At 44.0% G+C, this 23364-nt stretch overlaps 1 protein-coding gene and 1 pseudogene across 3 annotated transcripts in view; one reads left to right on the plus strand and one right to left on the minus strand.

Annotated features, from left to right (window-relative positions):
* Positions 1–1579: 1579 nt before the first annotated feature.
* On the minus strand, positions 1580–2119 carry LOC309829824 (large ribosomal subunit protein uL5-like; annotated as a pseudogene). The gene has a single exon. The product of its transcript is annotated as a large ribosomal subunit protein uL5-like (transcript).
* An 8858-nt stretch (positions 2120–10977) lies between these two features.
* BORCS5 (BLOC-1 related complex subunit 5) overlaps positions 10978–23364 on the plus strand; it is a 97671-nt gene continuing 85284 nt past the window's right edge. Inside the window, exons 1-2 of one of the 2 annotated variants that reach the window (XM_082665850.1) lie at positions 10978–11021; positions 13975–14118. In XM_082665850.1, the coding sequence (XP_082521976.1) occupies position 11021; positions 13975–14118 (145 nt within the window). In that variant the 5' untranslated portion in view covers positions 10978–11020. Of the gene's footprint in view, positions 11388–13974; positions 14119–23364 lie in introns of both variants that reach the window. The other variant, XM_082665849.1, reaches the window with a different exon arrangement.

Consider the following 23364-nt stretch of genomic DNA (forward strand, 5'->3'; position numbering starts at 1 on the left):
TATTTTAACATTAAGGTATGTACTTTGTTTTTTAGACATAATGCTATTGCACACTTAATAGACTACAGAACAGTGTAAGCATAACTTTTATATGCACTGGAAAACCAAAACATCTGTGTGACTTTATTGCAATATTTGCTTTATCTGGAACTGAACCCTGCTATCTCCCAGATATGCCTGTACAATGAAAACCCTGCCTCTCACCCCTGTGTCCCAATCTAGTTCTCCTCCCCAGAGGCAACCACTGATCACAGTTTCTTCACGTTCAAGAGTTTATAGTGCCTGGGCTTCCCTGGTGGCGCAGATGGTTAAGAATCCACCTGCCAATGCAGGGGACACGGGTTCGAGCCCTGGTCCGGGAAGATCCCACATGCCTCGGAGCAACTAAGCCCGTGAGCCACAACTACTGAGCCTGTGCTCTAGAGCCCACAAGCCACAGCTACTGAAGCCTGTGCACCTAGAACCTGTGCTCCACAACAAGAGAAGCCACCGCCACGAGCAGCCAGTGCACAGCAACAAAGAGTAGCCCCCGCTTGCCGCAACTAGAGAAAGCCCGCGTGCAGCAACAAAGTCCCAACACAGCCGAAAATAAATAAATAAAATTAAAAAAAAAAGTTTACAGTGCCTTCTATCAGGGGCATAGTTAAGAGAATCCTATTTCAATCGTCCAAGGCATGGCGGGTCCTTAAACAGGTTGGCAATTCTTGAATTAAATGTGCAAATTAAGACTCCAGGAAGGCATTGGGATTCTGCATGATTTATTTTTAATAGGTATGGGTAATAATGATGAAAACAATGGTGTCTATTATTAAAATTTTATCCCTGATATTTAGCATAGTACCTGGTATGTAATAGGTATATAGTAAATATTTAACAAAAATATATTTGTTGATGGCGTGGGTTTTACAAGTTTGTTTCTAAATTAGTGCTTGCTCCCCCCAGCCTCATATACAGGTGAACAAGTGCAACGTTACTAAGCCACTGACACAGCTTGCCAAGTGTTCTAACCTTTCACCGTATCTCTACCTTGGCCAGTGAGAAAGAGCTTTCAAAACTAAGGCACCATGCAGCTGTAGATTATTATTCTAGGCCTGAGAACCAACAGCTGTGGTTTTAGCCCGTAGCTACTGGAGGCATATGTTGCCAGAGATGCCTGTGAACAATGGTCCATTGTGTGAAACTAACTCTACTAGTTGTGTCCAGAGGATGACCTGCTCTTGAATTACAATAATGTTGTGAATATTTGTTTTGAAGAGCTACCAAAGTAAACTCCAGTGTGAATTCCCATTGGAGTAATTTTCCTGATGCAACCAGAGACTGAGGTGCTCAGTACATTTTATCTGTAGATGACATACACGAAGGTCCAGGGTATAGAGAGGTCACAATCTTTGAATCTCCTTTCATAGGTGGTCCATGCTAGGAGCTAAGTAGACCTCTCCCCACTTAGGAACTTCAGATTCAAGGTTTTGGTTTTTTACGTTGGTTTTTATTTTTATTTTTTGGTGTTTTTTTGTTTGTCTGTTTGTTTTTTACATTTCACTGAAAACTTTTTATTGGACTTTTGGATTGAAACGGGAATTTATTTGCCAGGAAGGATGATCCCATCATACTTCTGCTGAAACCAGCACATGGCCTCCCCTTTGCTGATTAGGTGTTTGGCCCCAATGTAGCCTGTTCTGAGCTTCTTGTCTGTGATGCTGAAACCTGACCTACCCAGCACCACGTAGAAGTTTAGGCCGTAGATGCCAATGCTTGGGTCATATTTGATCCCCAGATCGATGTGTTCTCGGATCCCAAAACCAAAGTTTCCATACCTGAGAAGTTACTTTTTCTTAATTCACACTGTCGCACCTTTAGACCTTCCTCCAGGATTTCTTCTGCGTTTGGCCTCACAAACTTTGCAGTGGACGGCAATCTTTTTTCATTTCTCCTGATGCCAAAGGATCTGACAGTGTATCTAGCTTTGGAGAACACAGGGGTCTGGCCTGTGAGCTGCTCCAGCACCTTGGCTGCCTCGTCAGTCTGTCTCCCCTCTCCCCCCGACACAGATGTTGAGGCAGAGCTTGCAGATGCGAAGTTCCCGCATGGGCTTCTCCTTTTCACCTTGATCCTGAACCATGATGGGAAACAGGAAGAGAGCCAGATGCAAGGTTTTGATACAATGAACCTGGTTATGGTTGAAGTAATATATTTTTCAGTTATGACAGTGAACAGAGGACACTGATGAAAATAATGATTAAAGGAAAATTTTCGGGCTTCCCCGGTGGCGCAGTGGTTGAGAGTCCGCCTGCCGATGCAGGGAACACGGGTTCATGCCCCGGTCTGGGAAGATCCCACATGCCGCGGAGCGGCTGGGCCCGTGAGCCATGGCCGCTGAGCCTGCGCGTCCGGAGCCTGTGCTCCACAACGGGAGAGGCCACAACAGTGAGAGGCCTGCATACCGCAAAAACAAAAACAAAAATTTCTATTTATATGAACTAGGAGTTTAAATTAGAAATTATATCCATTGTCCCCTTGTTGCCGAAGAGATTCTAAATCCTCTTCTAATACTTAGAAGTACCATTTATGTGGAGGCAGATTTTTTAAAGTATTTTATTCAGAAAGTATGCATTAAGCCTCTGCATGGGAAATTAAAGACTGATCAGACACGAATCTGTTACTGAACACAAGTTCACGTGCCCTACGCACAGTGAAGCCACACAAACTAAAATGTCAAGGGTTTGGAGTTTGGAGCAGAGAAAGGTTTATTGCAAGGCCATGCTAGGAGAACGGGCGGCTAGTGCCCAAAAAACTCCGGAACTCCCCGAAGCTTCAGCAAAGTCTTTTTAAAGGCCAGGTGATGGAGCGTCCCAGCGTGTGGGATCAGCTCATGCATAATTCTCTGATTGGTTGATGGTGAGGTAACAGGGCAGTTAACATTATCAATCCTTAGGTGCCAGAAGGTCTGGGGGCTACTTGCTCATTATCATCAAATCGTTAATTTCTTCCATGTGGTGGTGGTTTTTAGCCTCTGAAAAACTCCTGAAATATGCGTGAGATACTGAGACCAGCTGGGACCAGGGAACCTTTGCTGCAGTGCTTGCACCTGGACAAACCTCTCCTCAAGCAACAAAATACAAAGAAACTATATGGGACTAAAAATAACTGCGTACACGAGTTGGGGCACATTATGGACAAAAAGATACAAAAGACCAAAAAACTCAAAAGCCAGTTCTGAAGAGCCGGGGTCCAAAAGCAGAGTGTTGGGAGAAAAGCAGGGTACTGAGCCTGCCCCCTGCACGCAACACCACCTAAGCGGTGGGCAAAACACCTAAGCCACCCCTCCGACCCCATATAAGGAAACAGCTTGTTCTCGCTCCCTCCTGCTGCAGCAGGGGCCCCAGTAAAGCCTTGCCTGAATTTCTTGTCGGGCCTCTAGTCAATTTCTACTGATTGGGGAAGGCCAAGAACCCTGGTCGGTATCAATACTACATCTGGGTACTCCAGAGAAGAGCTACAGCAGAGGATATGGTGGAGGGTCTGTCCTGGGAAGGCCCCATAGGGTCCTGCTTGGTTATAAATCTATCTTCAAGATGCTTATTGTTCAGTGGGAAAGACACACAGGTAAATCAATGATTGTGTAAAGACCACATGTTATAATAGAAGATGCTAACTAAGGAAGCTCACAAAGGGGACCTCTAATCTGCACTTCTGGGAGGAGGTGCATAAGTTCAAATTTTTTTAAGACTTTATTTTTTTAGAGCACCTTTAGGTTCACAGCAAAATTGAGAAGGAGGTACAGAGATTTCCTATATGTCCCTGCCCCCACTCATGCACAGCTTCCTCATTATCAACATCCCACATAAGAGAGGTATATTTGTTACAACTGATGAACCTATATTGACCCACCAAAATCACCCAAAGTCCGTAGTTGACCTTACACTCATTCTTAGTGTTGTGCATTCCATGGGCTTGGACAAATGCGTAATGATATTATCCACCATTATAGTATCATCCAGAGTGTTTTCACTGCCCTCCAAATCCTCTGTGTTCAGCCTAATCATCCCTCTCCCTTACCCCAAACCCTGGCAAACATGGGTCTTTTTACTATCTCCATAGTTTTGTCTTTTCCAGAATGTCATGTACGTGGAATCATACAGTATGCAGCCTTTTCAGATGGGCTTTTTTCACTTTGTAATATGCATTTGAGGTTCCTCTGTGTCTTTTCATTTTCCATTGTCTGGTCCAGAGTTTGTTTATACATCCACCGAAGGATACTTTTGTGGCTTCCAAGTTTTGGCAGTTATGAATAAAGCTGCTATAAACACCTGTGTGCAGGGTTTTGTGTGGACATAAGTTTCCAACCATAAGATACATCTTGAAGGATGAAGTTCAGTTAACTAGATGGAGAGAGAAAAGCTGAATATTCCAGACAGAGAAAACAGGACTTTTCAGGGAATTTCATCCTGACTGGCATGAACTTTGCCTGTATAAAAAGGGATAGGGACTTCCCTGGCAGTCAGTGGTTAAGAATCAGCGCTTCCACTGCAGGGTTGCGGGTTTAATCCTTGGTCTGGGAACTAAGATCCCGAATGCCATGCGGTGCAGCCAAAAAAAAAAAAAAGGCGGGGAGGAGGTAGAGAGAGGCTGGGGTCAGAGCAAGAATGTTCTCATATGCTAAATTTTAAACTCTATCTTGAAGCCACGGGAAATTATTGAAGGTTTTTAGCAGGGCAGTGAAAGGTTCAGAGACCTGATTAATATTCTAGAAAATTCTCCGTGCCAGCCACATGAAGGATGCATTGAAGGAGGTGAGGCCAGAGGCTTCTGTTCTCCAAGGAATGAGAGAAGTGAGGAGGCCCTGAACTGTGCATGGAGACAAGAGAGAAATTAAGGAGAGAGGCTCTCCAGACGTGGTGGTGGGTTGGATATGGTGGTGAGGCTAACCACATTTCTGGCTTGGGAGACCAGGTGGATGGGGTGCCCAGTAAAATAAAGACACAGGAGGAGGAGCTAGTCTGGAGTAGACAGAGGCATAATGAGTTTTAGAAAACTTGAATCCTGGTTTTACCACTTATTAGCTGTGTGATCAGGAGTAAACCCCCTAACCTCTATGTAAAATTAGGAAAGTGTTATCGACTTTGTAGGCAGGTCATACAGGGACAGTGTATATGAAAGTGCTTTATAAACATGAAAAGGCTATTTAATTCTTACTTACTGTGTATATAAGCCACATAGGTTGCTATTCATGTGGAAGTGATTTTAGGGGTGCTACAGGCATCAATGTCAAATGTATCCTACATCTAAAGCCCCTCCAGCGGTGCCCTGAAAGGCTGGGGAAGCTGGGTCCTCACCCCACTCCTTCTTTCTAGCAAGGGGAACTCTTGCTTTTTAATTAACTTTTATTGGCATATAGTTGATTTACAATGTTGTGTTAGTTTCTGCTGTACAGCAAAGTGAATCAGTTATACATATTCATATATCCACTCTTTTTTAGATTCTTTTCCCCTATAGGCCATTAAAGAGTATTGAGTAGAGTTCCCTGGGCTATACAGTAGGTCCTCATTAGCTATCTATTTTATATATAATAGTGTGTATATGTCAATCCCAATCTCCCAATCTATCCCTTCCCCCCCTTTCCCCTTGGTAACCATAAGTTTGTTTTCTACATCTGTGACTCTATTTCTGTTTTGTAAATCAGTTCATTTGTATCATTGCAAGGGGAATTCCTTCTTGCTGGCAAGTTCCCTCTTTGTGCTGAGCAGTGCTGGCTGGTGGGGGTGGGACAGTGTGGACAAAATGAAGCTACCTTCCTTCTCCAGCAGAATCCTTGTGTTATAAACGCCCATTTAGGGACTTCCCGGGCAGTCCAGTGGTCAAGGCTCCGAGCTTCCACTGCAGGGGACACAGGTTTGATCCCTGGTTGGGGAACTAAGATCCTGCAACCTGCGGCCAGAAAAAAAAATGTCCATTTAATTTTCTTGCCACCAGACTGTAAGCTTCCTAAGGATAGGGAGACGGAGTCTTGCTGGACCTTCTTTCCCTAGTGTCTAGCAAGTGCCTGGCAAATTATAGGCTCCCAATAAATTCTGAGTCAATGAATGAAGGCATTTTATCTTCCAATATCCTTTTTCTGAGTAACAGCTTTATTGAGATATAGTTCACATACTATACAATTCGCCTAAAGTGTGCAATTCAGTGATTTTTAATATATTCACAGAGTTATGCAACCATGATCACAATACATTTTAGCTTTCTTTTCTTTTCTTTTCTTTTTTTTCCTTTGGCTGCACCACGGGTCATGTGGGATCTTATTTCCCTGACCAGGGATCGAACCCGTGCCTCCTGCAGTGGAAGAACGGAGTCCTAACTACTGGACCACCAGGGAATTCCCACCACAATAAATTTTAGAACATTTTCAGCACTCCCAGAAATAAATCCCCACACCCATTAACAGTCACTCCCCATATCGCCTCCGCACCCGCCCTCCTTTTCAGCCTTAGACAACCACTTACTTATTTTTGTCTCTATAGTGCCCCTTGTGGACATTTCATGTAAATGGAATCTACAATCCGTGGTCTTTTGTGACGGGCTTGTTTCACATAACATAATGTTTTCAAGGTTTATCCATGTTGCAGCATGTATTCGTACTTCATTCCCCCTTTTTTCCCCTGCCAAATAATACCCTACGATACAGATATACCACGTTTTATTTATCCATTCATTGAAAACAAATGGCAACATGGGAAGCCCCAGCCTCTGTCCCCTCACAAAGATGAACAGTTAGACAGCTATCTACAAACAAAAACAGGTCTGGGAGAGCTCTGGAGTCCACTTAAGAAACTACAGCAAGCCAGCAGAACAAAAACTTGAGAATAACTACACAAGGAAAGAAGGAAGGTAGCTTCATTTTGCCCACATCATCCCATCCCCCTAGCCAGCACTGCTCAGCACCAAGAGGGAATTTGCCAGCAAGAAAAGTTCCCCTTGCTAGAAAGAAGGATCGGGGTGAGGACCCAGCTTCCCCATCCTTTCAGGGCACCGCACGATGGTCCACGTTTGGTTTCACCCCACCCAGACCTGCAAAGCTAAGACGTATAGAGATGACTAGGAACAAGGAAGAAAAGCAGGAACTTCTAACAGCAGTTATGCAGCAGAAGAGATCATGGTTCCAGTGACCTGCTCTGCAAACAAACCCAGCAGCTTTCACCACTGAAGAAACCAATGACCAGCACAGCTACCTCAGACCCCGCCCCCCATAGATTTCACCCTACAGGTATTCACACCCACTGATGGCAGCCGCCTGTGTCCCTCTCTGCTCCCTCCCCTGCCCCTATCCTCCCCTGGAGTCTGGAACAACGCTGGCAGCCAGCCCAGGCCTCTGTGGTTGCATGAATGCAAGATGCCAGTCTGGACCCTCTGGTTGAACTCCGCCATCATGTGCACCATCTGGGCTAGCCCTTCCAGCTGCAATCTTGCATGCTAACCACTTGATGCCCGTCACTGGCCTCCATGGCAGTGCACGTGCCTGGGGCAAACTGTGCAGCCACAGAAGGGCGTGCCAACAGTCAGGGCCCCCGCAGCTGCCTGTGGGCCCAGATCAGGCCCTTCTGTCACTGGCCTGTACCACTGCGCTCACCTGCAGCCAGTCCCTCCAGATGTGCACCTGCATGCCCCTGGCCAGACCCCTGTCACTGGCCTCCACTGCCATGCACCCACGGTGAGACCTGGCAGCTAAAGGAGTGCTAGCCAACAGCCAGGACCCCTGCAGGTGCCAATGAGCATTTGGTTGGCACTGACCCTTTCTGCCTGCCCAGTCCCCCACTGCTATGTGTGTGTTGGCAACCAGCTCCTGCTTCTCTATAGGCACCTGCAGCTGCACCCCTGCAGCTGAGTGTGTGCACCACTACTGCAACAGCAACCACTGCTACCTGTCTGGTCTCTAGCCACTGGATCTGGAGGGACTGCTGAGGACCCCAACAGCCCTTAGAGCCACTATAAACACACTGAAGTGCTTGCCAAGGGCCACAGTTGTTGACACTGTGGATTCCAATGGCCTGAGTTAAAAGATATCATGTAACCCTGAACCCTGTGCCACCACATACCCCTGCACTTGGCGTCCTGCACCACTAGACTTGGAGTCACAGCATGTTCCAGCACGTCCCCACCTGCAAGTGAAAATCTTCCTTTACCAAAGTCAGCTCATAAAGCCTGGAGGAGGTGACTGCTTCTTCAAATGAGCAGACACTTATGCAAGGTTACAGAGATCATGAAGAATCAGGGAACCATGAGGACACCAAAGGAATATAGTAAGCCTCCAGTAACTGGCCCCAAAGAAATGGAGATCCAAGAACTGCCTGATAAAGAATTCAAAATAATTGTTCTAAAGATGTTCAGAGAGCTAGAAAAGAACACAAACAATCTAGCGCTATCAGGAAAACAATACAAGAACAAAATGAGTTCGATGAAGAGACAGAACACATAAAAAAAGAACCAAACAGTAATTTTGAAGCAGAATATGACTGAACTGAAGAATTCAACAGGGAGCTTCAATGGCAGGTTTGACCAAGCAGAAGGAATCAGTGATCTAGAAGGCCACTAGATCAATTGAAATTACCCAAACAGAGGAGCAAAAAAAAAAAAAAGAATGAAGAGGACTTCCCTGGTAGTGCAATGGTTAAGAATCCTCCTGCCAATGCAGGGAACACGGGTTTGAGCCCTGGTCCAGGAAGCTCCCACATGCCAGGGAGCAACGAAGCCTGTGAGCCACAACTACTGAACCTGCGCTCTAGAGCCTGAAAGCCACAACTACTGAAGCCCGCGTGCCTAGAGCCCGTGCTCCACAACGAGAGAAGTTACTGCAATGAGAAGCCCGTGCACCACAAGGAAGAGTAGCCCCCACTCGCTGCAACTGGAGAAAGCCTGTGCCCAGCAACAAAGACCCAATGCAGCCAAAAATAAATAAATAAATTAATTTTAAGAAAAAGAAAAGGAATGAAGAAAACCTATGGGACTTATAGGACACCACAAGGGAGACGATGTACGTATCACTGGAGTCTCAGAAGGAGAAGAGCAAGAGATAGGGTAAAAAGCTTATTTAAAGAAATTATAGCTGAGAACTTTCCAAACCTGGGGAGAGACTTGGACATAAAACTTCATGAAGCTAATAGCTCACCCCAAAATCTCAATCCAAAACGTTCTTTTCCAAGACAAATTATAAAATTGTCTAAAATCAGAAACAAAGAGTGAATTTTAAAAGCATCAAGAGAAACAAAATCTCTCATACATAGAGTTGTCAGCAGATTTCTCAGCAGAGACCTTGCTGGCCAGTAGAGAATGGGGTGATATATTTATCTATTCATCAGTTGATGGACGGAATAATCCTTTTAGAATGAAACGTTTATCCTAAGGGAAGCATAAAAACCACCATCACATCAGTACAGATTAGGGTATGGAACACAAGATAAATATACTTTGGTGTGGAAGAGAGGGAACAAGAGTCAGAATATGACTTACTCTCCCCACTTTTACTTCTTCTCTCACCCATCCCCAAAGAGGGAATGTCTTGAGAGAGAGCCCCAAGAGGGAGTGGGCACATTGCTTAGTAAGGCCTTCCCAGGCCCATCAGCCTGGTGGTTTATGTAAACTTCAAGACTATAGTCTTTTAGGAGACTCTTTTGATCTCTCAGGCAGTTTTTAGTTCTATCTTCATATTCCCACAAAATACTGAATTTACATTCATTTGCACTTTTCTCAAGGTACAGTGGGCCCTCCATACCCAAGTGTTCCTACCCTTTGAAATCGGAGAGGCCAACTGTAAGGGATTTGAGGATCCATGGATTTTGGTATCTGCTGGAGGTCCTGGAACCAATCCCCCGTGGATACCCAAGGACTGCAGATACCCAGGGACGACGGTATTGTAATGGTGAGCAGAGGAAAGAGCATGAGATTTGTAACTAGAGAGTCCTAAATCCTACTTTCACCACTTACCTAACCATGAGGAAGTTACCTGTTTATGGGCGTCAGTGTTGTTGTGAAAATCAAATGAGTGAAAACAGGAGAAATGTGTGTGATATGGTAGAGTAGAAGGGACTTGAAAATCATTTCATCAATTTGACACTCTCAGGGCATTTGCTGGAAATTTCGTGAAACAAACAATATAAAATGAGTTGCAAAGTTCTGAGAACCCCAGAGCCACCCAACTCCTTGGTGGGAATGCATTGTTAGGTGTAAGTCCTTGACCTGCCAAAGCTGGAAGTTTCTGTATTGCGTTAACTGTAGTACTTCTTTCTTGCCTTTGCTCGTTTCAGAATGCCTCGCGCATAATTGTCAAGGTGGCCAGAAAGTGACTAGACTTGGGGCATCCACTTTCCTTTGAAGATGCACAAACGCCCTAACACATGAATCAGCATTTTCTACTCATTTTTCTCTCATTTCCAGCTCCTTCTTTCACCATCTAGTATTTTTTGTACGGTCTTCCACTGCCAAACTTCCAGCTTTGGGAACTGAAACAGGAGCTTGGCATCCAGGCAGTTGTGGACTCCAATCCTAAATCTATCTAGCACCTCTCTTTCCCCATCTGTAAAACAGGGTTAAATTTTTTGCAATATATTACAAATATCGTATCATTATGTTGTACACCTGAAACTCATACAATATTATGTCAATTTAAAAAACCCAAAAATAAATACCAAAAAAACCACACACAAAAACAAAACAAACTCCCCAAAAGCCTATTAATAAAGTTTTAACGATGGGGATAAAGTGCCTAGTGTGTGGATGATACTTAAAGGTGACGCGCAACATTACAACAGGAAACGGGTAACCCTTTGGGGCGGTTCTGGCGTTGAGGTGATCGGGCCCTTTAAGGCTGCGCCCCGGGAGTCGCCGGCGCGAGTTTCCCCGCCCTCCCTCGGGCCCGGGGCGGTGGCAGGGTGGGGATGGGGGGGTGGGCCTTCTAACCCGGAACTGACGGCTGCGCGCTGCCGGCGCTGCCAATCCGCGTCCGAGAAGGAACGAGCGTGAGGCGCCCGAGCAAGCGAGTGAGTGAAAGCGGTGCCGCCCGCCGGCTGCAGGCGCGGCGGGTGCCCGGCGTTTCCCCGCCTCCCTGGCTTGCGTTTCCCTAAATAAGGCAGGCGTGCAGGGTATAGCTCCGCCGCACCTCTTTGCACGTCCAGAGGGCCTCCCCGTCCCCCGCTGCCCGCGCCCCCGCCTGGGCTGGGCGCGCCATCCCCACAGCGCAGCCTGTGTAGCCTCCGCATCCCGGTCCCCGGCCCCTTCCCTGTCGCACCGCCGCCGGAGCGGTCGCCGCCCGTTCCGCCGTTCCTCCGCTGCCACCGCTGCCAGCACCATGGGCAGTGAGCAGAGCTCCGAGGCCGAGAGCCGACCCAACGATCTGAACTCCTCAGGTCGGTGCCCTGATCTCCACCCTTCTCCAGCCAGCCCTGTTTGCTTGCGGGGCGGGCTGCCTTCCAGCCTGCTGGGGACTGGGACCGGCGGACAGGAACGCACAGAAAGCCCTCACCATGCTTTTTTCTTAAAAAAGAAAAAGAAAAAAAAATTACCATTTGCCCTAGCCTTGATTGCCCTGATGGAAGCCGGTACCTGTGATTGCAAGCTAAGCCAGCGTGGGCGCCCGAGCCCATTATTTTCAGAACAGCTGTTCCTCTCAGCTGCAGCCTACTCTTTGAAGGAGGACCTAATTAATATTTGGCTTTAGTATTCATGACTGATAGAGAGATTTGGGTCGCGCAATGGATGGGTCATAGGCCCTGAAAGAACAGATTCTTTCTTAAAAATGGGTTCTAGAGATTCTTTTTCAGAAGGGATGTGTGGCAGGTGAACAATCGCTGTGAACCGTTGGGTGAGAGCGAGTCCAGAAACTGCATCTTCCCATCGGAAGGTGTCTCGGCTCCCTTTCTAATATAGAAGTTGGCTAGGAAGGCAGGATCTGGTGTTTTTCCCTATTCTTCCCCCGCCCACGTTGTTTAGATTTCTCTCCGAGTTTGATATAGGAATGGGAGGATTATTGTTCCTGTAGTATAATGAGCACTCGGAACAGCTGATGCTTAATTGAGGCTCATTTGCTCCTTTTTGTTGTTGTTACCCACCAACCTCTAGGACCACTGGGACTGTCCCAGATAAGCTCTGGAGTTGCTAATCCAAATTGGCTTATATCTCGGGCCTAAAAAGAGCCCTGGTCATGGGCTGCTCTGATCTTGGTAGGATATGTAGTTCAGAAATGTAGACGCTAGCAGATCTATGGGTATTCCACACTGAAATGTAACCTTCAAAGCTAGTTCAGTCTACCATTCTGGGGGCTAGATTGAGATAGCTTTTTTAACGGTGAGCAGCATCTACTGCTACGTTCATTCTTATTTATTTGAAAGATCCAGAATGTAGTATCTGTTGTAACAAATATAGTAATAATTGTTACCCCTTCCCTTCTTGCCTCTGTGTCAGGCCAGAAGCATATTTTGTGAGAAGCGTGTCATTTTTTTTTGTTTGTTTGTTTTTGCGGTACGCGGGCCTCTCACCGCTGCGGCCTCTCCCGCCGCGGAGCACAGGCTCTGGACGCGCAGGCCCAGCGGCCACGGCCCATGGGCCCAGCCGCTCCGCGGCACGCGGGATCCTCCCGGACCGGGGCACGAACCCGCGTCCCCCGTATCGGCAGGTGGACTCCCAACCACTGCGCCACCAGGGAAGCCCGCGTGTCATCTTTTTAATAGGCTTGCTCACCTACTAACCAACAGCATGGCCTCTAACCAGTACTAGAGCATACTAACCAATACTACCGAATAGCATAGGTTAGAATTTACCTGGTTCCCTGTGCTAAGTGCTTCACATGTGTTCATGTTTAATCCTCACAGTAGCCCCATTTTACAAACAAGTAGTAGAGACTAGCTAGAATCTAGTAAACTCTGTTTTCCTCTGGTATCTGGGGAAGGAGGAATCACTGAATTTGTACTAGGAAAGATTTCGGGCTTGGGATTTGTAAAACATTAGGTAAATTACCAAAAGAGGCGAAGAGAGACTTCTTGAAGAGCAATGAAAGTAGCTGAGATTCTAAGAGTGAATGCCAAGCCTTAAGAGACATTAGCCTCCAGGAGGCAGGGCAGTTCTGTGGCATACCTGGATCAACCTTTGAGACATGATTATGATGCGCCTGCAAATACTACCTTCTAGAGTGTAAAACAATAAAGATTCCCTCTTGCCCCAACCAGAAGATGTTTGGGAGCAGAGGATGTCTTGGTCTGGGGAGTCCTTGACAGTTTGAATCACTTCCCTCTAAATGGATTACAGTCTCCTGGGTGCCTGAAGTTGACCCGCCTCTTTAGCGGTCCTTCAAGTTTCTTTATTTTGCCTCAGCCTACAGTGGACCTGCCGGTTCTTTCTGCCCTGTGACTTTAAGGGTGAGGGGGCTCGTGCCATCATCTTGTGTTAAGAGCCAGGATTATTTTTCCTGTGACTAGGATCTATTCATCATGCTGGGCTTGCTGTGATAGGGTGGCTACACAGCTTTGCAACCCCAGCATCACTGGGATGGGTCATGTACACCAACAATCCATTTACCTCCAGTTCCCTTCTTAACTCTGTTTCTAGCACTGGTGACTTTGGGCAAGCCACAGCTAAATTTTGTGTGCTTATTTCCTCATTGGGAAATAGGGACAAACGTCAGGAGGATCAAAGAAGTAAAAATTAAAAACAATCTGGTTATTATTTTGTGTTTTGAATAATAAAACTTTTAATTACAAAAGCAGCCTCATAGATGGTATATGGTCCTATCAAGTTTGAAGGTTTTTTTTTTTTAATACCGTGGGAAATAGAAGTCCTCTGTAATTCATCTCCCCTACCCAGCCCCCACTGCAGGATAATTGCGGTTAGCATCTTTTGTGTAAAAATTATCCTTTTTAATGACTACAGTGAAAACAGCTTTGGTGAGATGGAGGTCGCTAAATAAGATGCAATTCCTGAGCGGTGTAACTTTATTTTCAGTGGCCCCTTCTCCAGCTAAGCATAGAGCCAAGATGGATGATATTGTGGTTGTAGCTCAGGGCTCCCAGGCCTCACGGAATGTCAGCAATGATCCCGATGTCATCAAGTTGCAAGAGATTCCAACCTTCCAGCCACTTTTGAAAGGTAAGGGCTTGCATTTCTTAAAAAAAATTTATTGAAGTATAGTTGATTTACAATATTGTGTTAGTTTCAGGTGTACAGCAAAGTGATTTGGTTATATATGTGTGTGTATACACACACACACACACACACACACACACACACACACACATTCTTTTTCAGATTCTTTTCCATTAGAGGTTATTACAAGACATTGACTATAGTAGTATCTATACTGCCTATACTGACATCTATAGGCAGATCTTCCAGACAGAAAATCATTAAGGCAACAGAGATCCTAAATGACACAATAGAACAGTTGGACTTAATTGATACATACAGGACACTACATCCAAAAAAACAGAATACACATTCTTTTCAAGTGCACACAGAACATTCTCTAGGATAGACCACATACTAGGACCCAAGCAAGCCTCAATACATTTAAAAGGATAGAAATTATTTCCAGGGATTGCATTTTATCTTATCTGGACTTGCTGGAAAGGTGTGCATAGCCCCACCATTCTCCCCTGATATCTCTGTGCCTTATGCATCTCCTTTAGGTCTTTGCTTAAGTGGCATTTTCTTGGTGAAGCCTTCCTTGACTGCTATATTTAGAATTGCAGCCCTTTTCCCGGCCTGTTTTTCTCTGGAGTACATAATCACCCTTGACTTACTGCATAGTTTACTTATTTGTTCACTGTCTGTATTTCCCTGCTAGAATGTAAAGCTCCATGATGGTAGGAACTTTCCATGTTTTGTTCACTGTTGAATCCTCAGCACTTGGAATAGAGCCTGGTGTAAAGTAGGGACTGAGTAAATGAATGAATGAATGATGATGAAGTTGGCTTACCTGTCATATTTCCCCAAAAAGATTTTCATTCTTATTTGTGATCTGGACTATGGGTTGACTAGTTTACCTCCACAGAGAAAATCTCCATGATTACTGATACACTTATAGTTAATCCTGGCAACTGTTTTGTTTGACAGGGAGTTCGTGTTTGAAAGGAGAGAATGTGTACAAACCGTCATCCCTCTTAATATATGATTAGCATATATTGAGGTAGTTACCTTTTAATATGAATTTTATTATTCATTGGATAATTTTATTTTATATTTTTATTAACTTGTTATTAATACATGCATTACTTTATTTTATTATTTTCATATCTTTATTAAGTAGTGGCAATGATTTTTTATTAACTGAATGGGGTTTCTGCTGTAAGAATCACTGTGTCCCCCTCTCACAACAAAAGATTAGGAAATGTAAATGATTTAGTTGACCTACCCTGGTTTACTTAACCTGGTACAGTATAATATGAAACATCTTACATTTATAGAGCTATTTGTATTAAAAGGTTCCCTCCCCTACACACACATATACATTATCCCTTTAGTTCTTACATCATTAAATATGTTTGAATGATTTGTGCCAGATTAGACAGCTGGCAGCTAGAGGTTGAACTTGAACCTTTATCACTGATGTCAAATCCTGTACTAGTTAAACCATTCCACACTGTACTTAAAAAACAAAAATAAAACCAAATGGTGCTTTATAGATGATCCATATACTTCTCATTCTTCCCAGTACTTCATCTGCTTTACAGATGAGGAAATACAAGCTTTCAATCTTCCCCCAGAGGCCTCAGTGTTAGACACTGGTAAACTCTTCTGATTCTTATGCAAAACAACACATTACATCCCGTTACCCATCTTCTCATTAGTTTCTGTTATTTTGAGGAATCATGTGATTCTCCAAAGAAGCCAACATTAATGAAATTTCCATTTTCATATATCCTTGTGCAATCAGATTTAAAACACACACCTTTATCTTTAGAAACTTAGAGGCTGACACTTGTATCCTGTCCTCCATCCCTTCTGGAGTTGCATGTATTGCTCACAGTCACGGTGTTCATGCCTCCACTTCCTGTTAACTATGTCCTCTTTCCTCCCAAAGTCGTCTAGTCCTGGGTGAGGCCTGTGAGATCTAGTTTTGTCCCCACTTCTGGGAAATGCTGAAAACAAACAAAAACTAAAAAAACAACCCCAGAACTTTGAGTTGTATTTAATACTTTTCTGGAATTAGTGTTTCTTCTTTAAGCATTTGAAATAATTCGTATTTTATGATAAGTTGACTAGTAGGGGAAACATCTGGGAGAAGGTTTGGTGTTAAGGGAAGCTAACCTCAGATTTAAAATCGTCACTGGGAACCCCAAGAGTGAATTATTAGTGTGGTGCAGTTAATGCGACACAGCTGGACTTGCTTGCATTACTACCTGGATTTTATTTATTTTTGATTGAAGCATATTTGATTTACAATATTGTGTAGTTTCAGGTGTATAGCATAGTGATTCAGTATTTTGCAGATTATATTCCATTGTAGGTTATTCTGAGATAATGGGTTTAATTCCCTATGCTTTGCAGTATATTCTTGTTGCTTATCTATTTTATTGATATATTTAGCAGTTTGTATCTGTTACTCCCATACCTCTGATTTGTTCCTACCCCTTTTCTCTCCCCTTTGGTAACCTCAGATTTGTTTTCTATATCTGTGACTCTGTTTCTCTTTTGCATATACCTTCATTTGTATTATTTTTTAGATTCTGCATATACATGATATCATATAGTATTTGTCTTTTTCTCTGTCTGACTTATATCACTAAGCATAATATTCTCCAGGTCCATCCACATTGCTGCAGATGGCAGTATTTCATTCTTTTCTAAGGCTGAGTCATATTCCATTGTATATATATTACCACATCTTTTTTCTTTTTTTTTTTTTTTGCGGTACGCGGGCCTCTCACTCTTGTGGCCTCTCCCGTTGCGGAGCACAGGCTCCGGACGCACAGGCTCAGCGGCCATGGCTCACGGGCCCAGCCGCTCTGTGGCATGTGGGATCTTCCCGGACCGGGGCACAAACCCGTGTCCCCTGCATCGGCAGGCGGACTCTCAACCACTGCGCCACCAGGGAAGTCCTATATTACCACATCTTAATCCAGTAATCTGTTGATGGGCACTTGGGTTGCATCCATATCTTGGCTATTGTAAATAGTGCTTTTATGAACATTGGGGTGCACGTATCTTTTCAAATTAGTGTTTTTGTTTTTTCTGGATGTATGCACAGGAGTGGAATTGCTGGATCATATGGTAGTACTATTTTTAGTTTTTTAAGGAACCTCCATACTGTTTTTCACAGTGGCTGCACCAATTTATACTCCCACCAACAGTTTACAAGGGTTCTACTACCTGGATTTTCATTGTGACTTGGCTACCGACTGGCTGTGTTGCCCTGACTTTGTTTTTCACCTCTCTGAACCTTGGTTGTTGAGTATGTTGAGAATAGGTGCAGGAGAGAGGAAAGCTCGCGAGAAGCAGCGTCTTAAGAGGAGTCCTAGGATTTGGCTAAACAGGGTAGAGAAATCACCTGAGGAGAGTGATGTGAAAATAGAAATGGTAACAAAGGGCAGTGGCCAGACTGCAGGGCACAAAATAAGCCCGTGAGCATTTAAGTTGATGCTCGCGTTTTACTTGTGAAGAAGAAACATCTTGGACAGTGATTAGAAAAGGTAGGCAAAGGGGACAACTGGGTGGAAGTGATAAGTATAATCATGATAGTAATAGTAGCTAATCCTCACCTCCCGTGCTCTGCATACCTATTATTCTTTCCATTTTCTACATGAAAACATTGAGGCTCAGAGACCTTCAGTTCATTGCCTGGAGCCACATGGCTGTAAGTGACAGCCCATCTCCAGATGACATCAGGACATCGAGTTTTAACTATTTTGTGCGTAGAATAAGACTCAGTTTCAGACTCCTAGATACAGAGGACAAACTTGTGGTTGCCAGAGGAGAGGGGAGTTGCAGATGAGGGAAACAGGCGAGGGAGATTAAGAGGTATAAACTTCCAGTTTTAAAATAGATAAATCATAGGGATGTAAGGTACAGCACCAGGAGTATAATCGGTAATACTGTAATAACTTTCTATGGTGACAGCTGGTAACTAGATTTATCATGGTGATCTTTTCGTGATGTATAAAAATATCGAATCACTATGTTGTACACCTGAAACGAATATAGTATGGTAAGTCAATTATACTTTGATTTAAAAAAGAAAGACTCAGTTTCCAATTCTAGCGAAGCCCATGGTAAAAATCATGAGGCTGTAATGGGAAATAGGGTGATGGGCGTGAGCTGGCTTGGATTTTCAGGTGCCGCGTTTGTTACAGAGCCTCCTGCTTTGACATCATTCTGCCTGGTAATTTAAAGCCCTGCATCTGCTTGCTGGCCTGGGCAGGGATCACTCATCTCTGTTGCCTTTATACTCTAATCTCTTTCCCCCTTTACTGCTTTCAGGATGAGGCTGTTTCTCAAAGAAGTAAAAGGGCCACACAGTGAGGGCTACCCCCCAGGTTTGATTTCAGAAAGCTTTTATTCTAGTTAATGACAGTGTATTCTTTCAAAACAATACAAGTACTACACAGAGTTCATGATTGTCCATAATGTCATATGATGTAATGCTAATGCTGGTGGGTGATCTGCAGAGGCAGTGGCTGGGCGAGTTTGGGGCTATTCCTATGACTGAGGTAACGTATGCATTTTTAATAAGCAAGCAGATTCTTTCTCTGGTCTTAACCCTTTTGGGTGACTATCCCAGGGTATAGTTTATGCTCCATACGAATGCCAAATAACATTACATTAGTAAAGTTCCTCTTTTATTTTAAGCCAAAAGAATTTCTTTTTTTCATAGCAGTCTCTGAAGTACCAACTTACTTGGAAATGTAACACACTTAAGGGAAAATGAGAAATTAAAAAATTAGAAGGTAGCAATAAATGGCCATGACAGAGCACAAAAGCAAAATGTAGATTTGATGCAAATTAGATTCCCAGAGGTTAAACAAACCCTATAGATTTCTTACTTAAAATTCAACCATTCATATTTTTTAATTAATCCCACTCTCATGTCATTCTATAGAAATGAAATACTCACAAGTGAAATGCAATATTGATGTTTTATATATAAAAGTTATAAAATAATTATTCTTTTCACTCCTGGCAATGAATATATGTGCACGCATGAGAGGACATGGTGGTGCGTACATATATGACTTTCTTTGCAACTGACTGATCATTTTTGTTACTGACCCTGGATACAACAAGACATAAGATTATAAGACTTCCCTGGTGGCGCAGTGGTTAAGAATCCGCCTGCCAATGCAGGCGACACAGGTTCGAGCCCTGGTCTGGGAAGATCCCACATGGCAAGGAGCAACTAAGCCCATGTGCCACAACTACTGAGCCTGCGCTCTAGAGCCCATGAGCCACAACTACTGAGCCTGCGAACCACAACTACTGAAGCCCGCTCCGCAACAAGAGAAGCCACCATGATGAGAAGCCCACTCACTGCAATGAAGAGTAACCCTGGCTCGCTGCAACTAGAAAAAGCCCGCATGCAGCAATGAAGACCCAACGCAGCCAAAAATAAATTATTTAAATAATTTTTTAAAAAAAGATTGTATTGCTGCCTAAGGAGGGGACTGTCTTTGTTACCGACAAGGGAGATCAGACATACACAGTGTAAAAGCCTCAGTGATACTCAGCAGCTATGTTGGGAGTTCTGTGCTTGGTTGTTAAGAATGTGCTGCATATGTCCAAGTATATTGTTTTATTGTAGTTTGCTGTTGACAGTTCTGACAGTTCCCAGAGGTAATGTTTGTGCAGATGCCAGTGGGATGGGTGCAGAGACAAGAAAACCAGTCCCCATGCACTGCCCTCAGAGAGCAGGAGCCCCTCCTCTCTGCTGGGTCACAGCCACTGCTGCCCTGGCTGCTGCTTCTGCAGATCTGTATCCAGGTCCTGACTGGGTTTTACAGAGTCCCAAGAGTCCTGGACTGCCCCACACGTGCTAGTTATTGCCACGTATATTTTCTTTGCTTATAGACCCGCTCCATTGTTCCATAGGACTTCACTTAGAGACACAGGTCCTAAGATAAAATTATTAAGAATTTCAGAAGGCAGCACAAGGGCATTGAACCAAATGTGGAGGACCCCTTTTGAGAACGGGACCCTGTGGGACTGCACAGTTGCACGGCTGTGAAGCAGTTGTAATCCCACAGGTAGTTCAGGTTTAGGTGCTGTTCGATCCAGAGGTTTATCATGTTAGGGTCTCATTTTACTTTTCTGTAATTTTCTCTGTCTTTTCACTGTGTCATCCTTCATGTATTGGTTCCATCCTTTGACTAGTTTTCTACATGAAAGCAAAATGGCTACAGGAGTTCCAGGTCTTTTATCCATATAATGCACACTCTGTAGCAAAAGAGATTCTCATTAGTCAGGCGTGGGTCACATGGTCATATGCCTAGGTGACAGGCTACCTGATTGGCTTAGTCTAGCTCACATACGTCACCACTAAAGTACAGTAAAGTTTTCTGGAACCATATGGCTCCTAGCGTGGAAACTGAGGACTGTTAGGCAGGAATTGCTACTGTGGGAGAAATCACAAGTGTTCACTACAGACTGTTTCTTGAATTAATGACTGACTGACAGATTGGAGTACTTCATCCTGGCAAAGGATGTGTAAATATGCCTCTTGTTTCCAAAGTCTTAACTGAAATTGTAACTAATACTGTATAAACTGATATCTAGATAATTATAATGTGGCAATTGTTAAAAGAATTGTGATAAGAGAAAATCCTATTGCCTATTTAGAGATATTGAAAAAGAAGCACTTAGTGCCAAAAACGTTACCAGTGTTTTTCCAGCACTGCTGGAGGAAGATGCCTCAAGGCTTCCAGTGACCAATACTGATTATATTCTAGGTATATGTGTCTCTGAAGATATAAAGGATAAAACACTAACGTCATGGGACTACCTTTCAAGCAATAGCAAAATTTCTTCTTCTTCTGTGATTAACGGGCAGCTTCTATTATATACAGTAATTTGGTTTTTTTTTTTAATATATATATATTTATTTATTTATTTTTGGTTGCATTGGGTCTTCGTTGCTGTGCGCGGGCTTTCTCTAGTTGCGGTGAGCGGGGGCTACTCTTTGTTGCAGTGCGCAGGCTTCTCTTGTTGGGAGCACAGGCTCTAGGCGTGCGGGTTCAGTAGTTGTGGCATGCGGGCTCAGTAGTTGTGGCTCACGGGCTCTAGAGCGCAGGCTCAGTATTTGTGGCGCACGAGCTTAGTTGCTCCGCAGCATGTGGGGTCTTCCCGGACCAGGGCTCGAACCCGTGTCCCCTGCATTGGCAGGCGGATTCTCAACCACGGCGCCACCAGGGAAGCCCAGTAATTTGGTTTTTGTGATGAACCTACACACCAGGAGGAAATGTATACAAATGTATAGTAGCTATTAATAAATTATCAATGTAGCTTAAAAAAAAAAAACGATGCATGTGAAGGAGATTTTGACAATTAAAAAGAGCTTGGGACTTTCCTTGGTGGAGTAAAATCTCACAAAACGGCAGTGAAGGCTCTCAAATCACATGGAACATTGAGAATTAGCGCTGGAGGTTGAAGCCGGGAAAGAATGAATCGATGGAAAAGGTGGATGTGAAGAACATGAGGGAGCTGGATTTCAAATGACCAGTGAATTCACATCTTTCTCACCAACCCACCTATCAGCCAGACAAATAATATAAGCGAAGAAGGTCCTGGCATTTATCAAGACATCTGCCTGTGCCAGCTGTCAGGCCTTACCTCTGCATTGGAAAGGGGAGTGGCAAAGGAGGGGATGAGGGGGTGGGTCTTAATCAGAGCCACAGTCTTCTCTGAACCGCTGAGCGGTGACCTCCAGACCCAGGGTTGATCCTCAGGGTGTATTTTCCCCCAGATACCATCTTTGAAAAGTTGATAATTCATTCCCGATTACCTTGTAGGTTTATTTGTATGTGTAATAGCGCTTCAGTTAACCTTTTAAACGTGGCCGTTAACTGGCAAAGTGTGAGTCTTACTCAGAAGAGGGGGACGCACTAGGAGAATGGTCACTCGAAACCAAGGGAGAATGTTTGCAAGAGCAGCCTCACTTTGTTCCGCACTCCAGCAAATCTCTGTGCCTGCATCCATTCTTGTTTCTTTCCATGAAATCTCAGAGGAGGTGTGTCTGTGTCTTTTATTAAAGAATCATATATCTTCTAAAGAAATTAAGGGAAGAAAAAGCTATATGTTGAATGTTTGCTCCCATGTTTGTCATTTCTGGAATTCTTAATCTCTTCCTATGGATTCACGTTTCCATTTGATGTCATTCTTAGTCTGAAGAACTTCTTGTAGCATTTCTCGTAGTGCAGGTCAGCTAGAAACAAATTCTTTGTTTTTATTTATATAAAAATGTCAGTTTTGCCCAGTTTTGTTATAAAGTTTTTTCTTTTTTTGGTAACTACTATATATTTGAGGAGATATTGTGAGACTTTATGTAATCTTGTTTTTCAGCACACTTTCTTTCACCAGTTATAATATCCATTGATATTTCTTGCTTGAATTAATTATACAGTGATGGTTACCAAACCGTGATTTTTCTAAGTTTATCATTCCTTCTACATTTATTAGTTTGCATTTTACTGTAAGGAAGACCTTTCTCTTATCCCCAGTTTTTATTCATTTGTTTAAGTCAGTGTGGAACAGCGACTTCCTATTTTATTCAATGAGTTGTGATCTGTTAAAGTCATTATATTTGGCCCTCCATACCAGTGGGTTCTGCATCCACAGAGTCACCCAAGGGCGGATTGAAAATAGGAAAAAAAGTCCAGAAAGTTCCAAAAAACAAAACGCGAATTTGCTGAGCGCTAGCAACTATTTACATATCATTTACATCAATTTACATAGTATTTGCATTGTATTAGATATTATAAGTAATCTAGAGATGATTTAAAGTATACGGGAGGACGTGCGTAGGTTATATGCGAATACATTTTATATAAAGGACTTGAGCATCCAGGGACTTTGGTATACACGGGGGTCCTGGAATCATTCCCCTCATGGACACCAAGGAGCGACTGTTTTTTTTGATTTTGTTTTTGTTTTTGTTTTTGCGGTACGCGGGCCTCTCACTGTTGTGGCCTCTCCCGTTGCGGAGCACAGGCTCCGGACGCGTGGGCTCAGCGGCCATGGCTCACGGGCCCAGCCGCTCCGCAGCATGTGGAATCCTCCCGGACCGGGGCACGAACCCGTGTCCCCTGCATCGGCAGGCGGACTCTCAACCACTGTGCCACCAGGGAAACCCCGACTGTTTATTTTTAATTGCAAAATGCTCCATATTTGGCTAGTTGCAATACCATC

The sequence above is a fragment of the Grampus griseus genome (genome assembly GCF_964374135.1).
Source record: "Grampus griseus genome assembly, chromosome: 11".
Classification (NCBI taxonomy): Eukaryota; Metazoa; Chordata; class Mammalia; order Artiodactyla; family Delphinidae; genus Grampus; species Grampus griseus.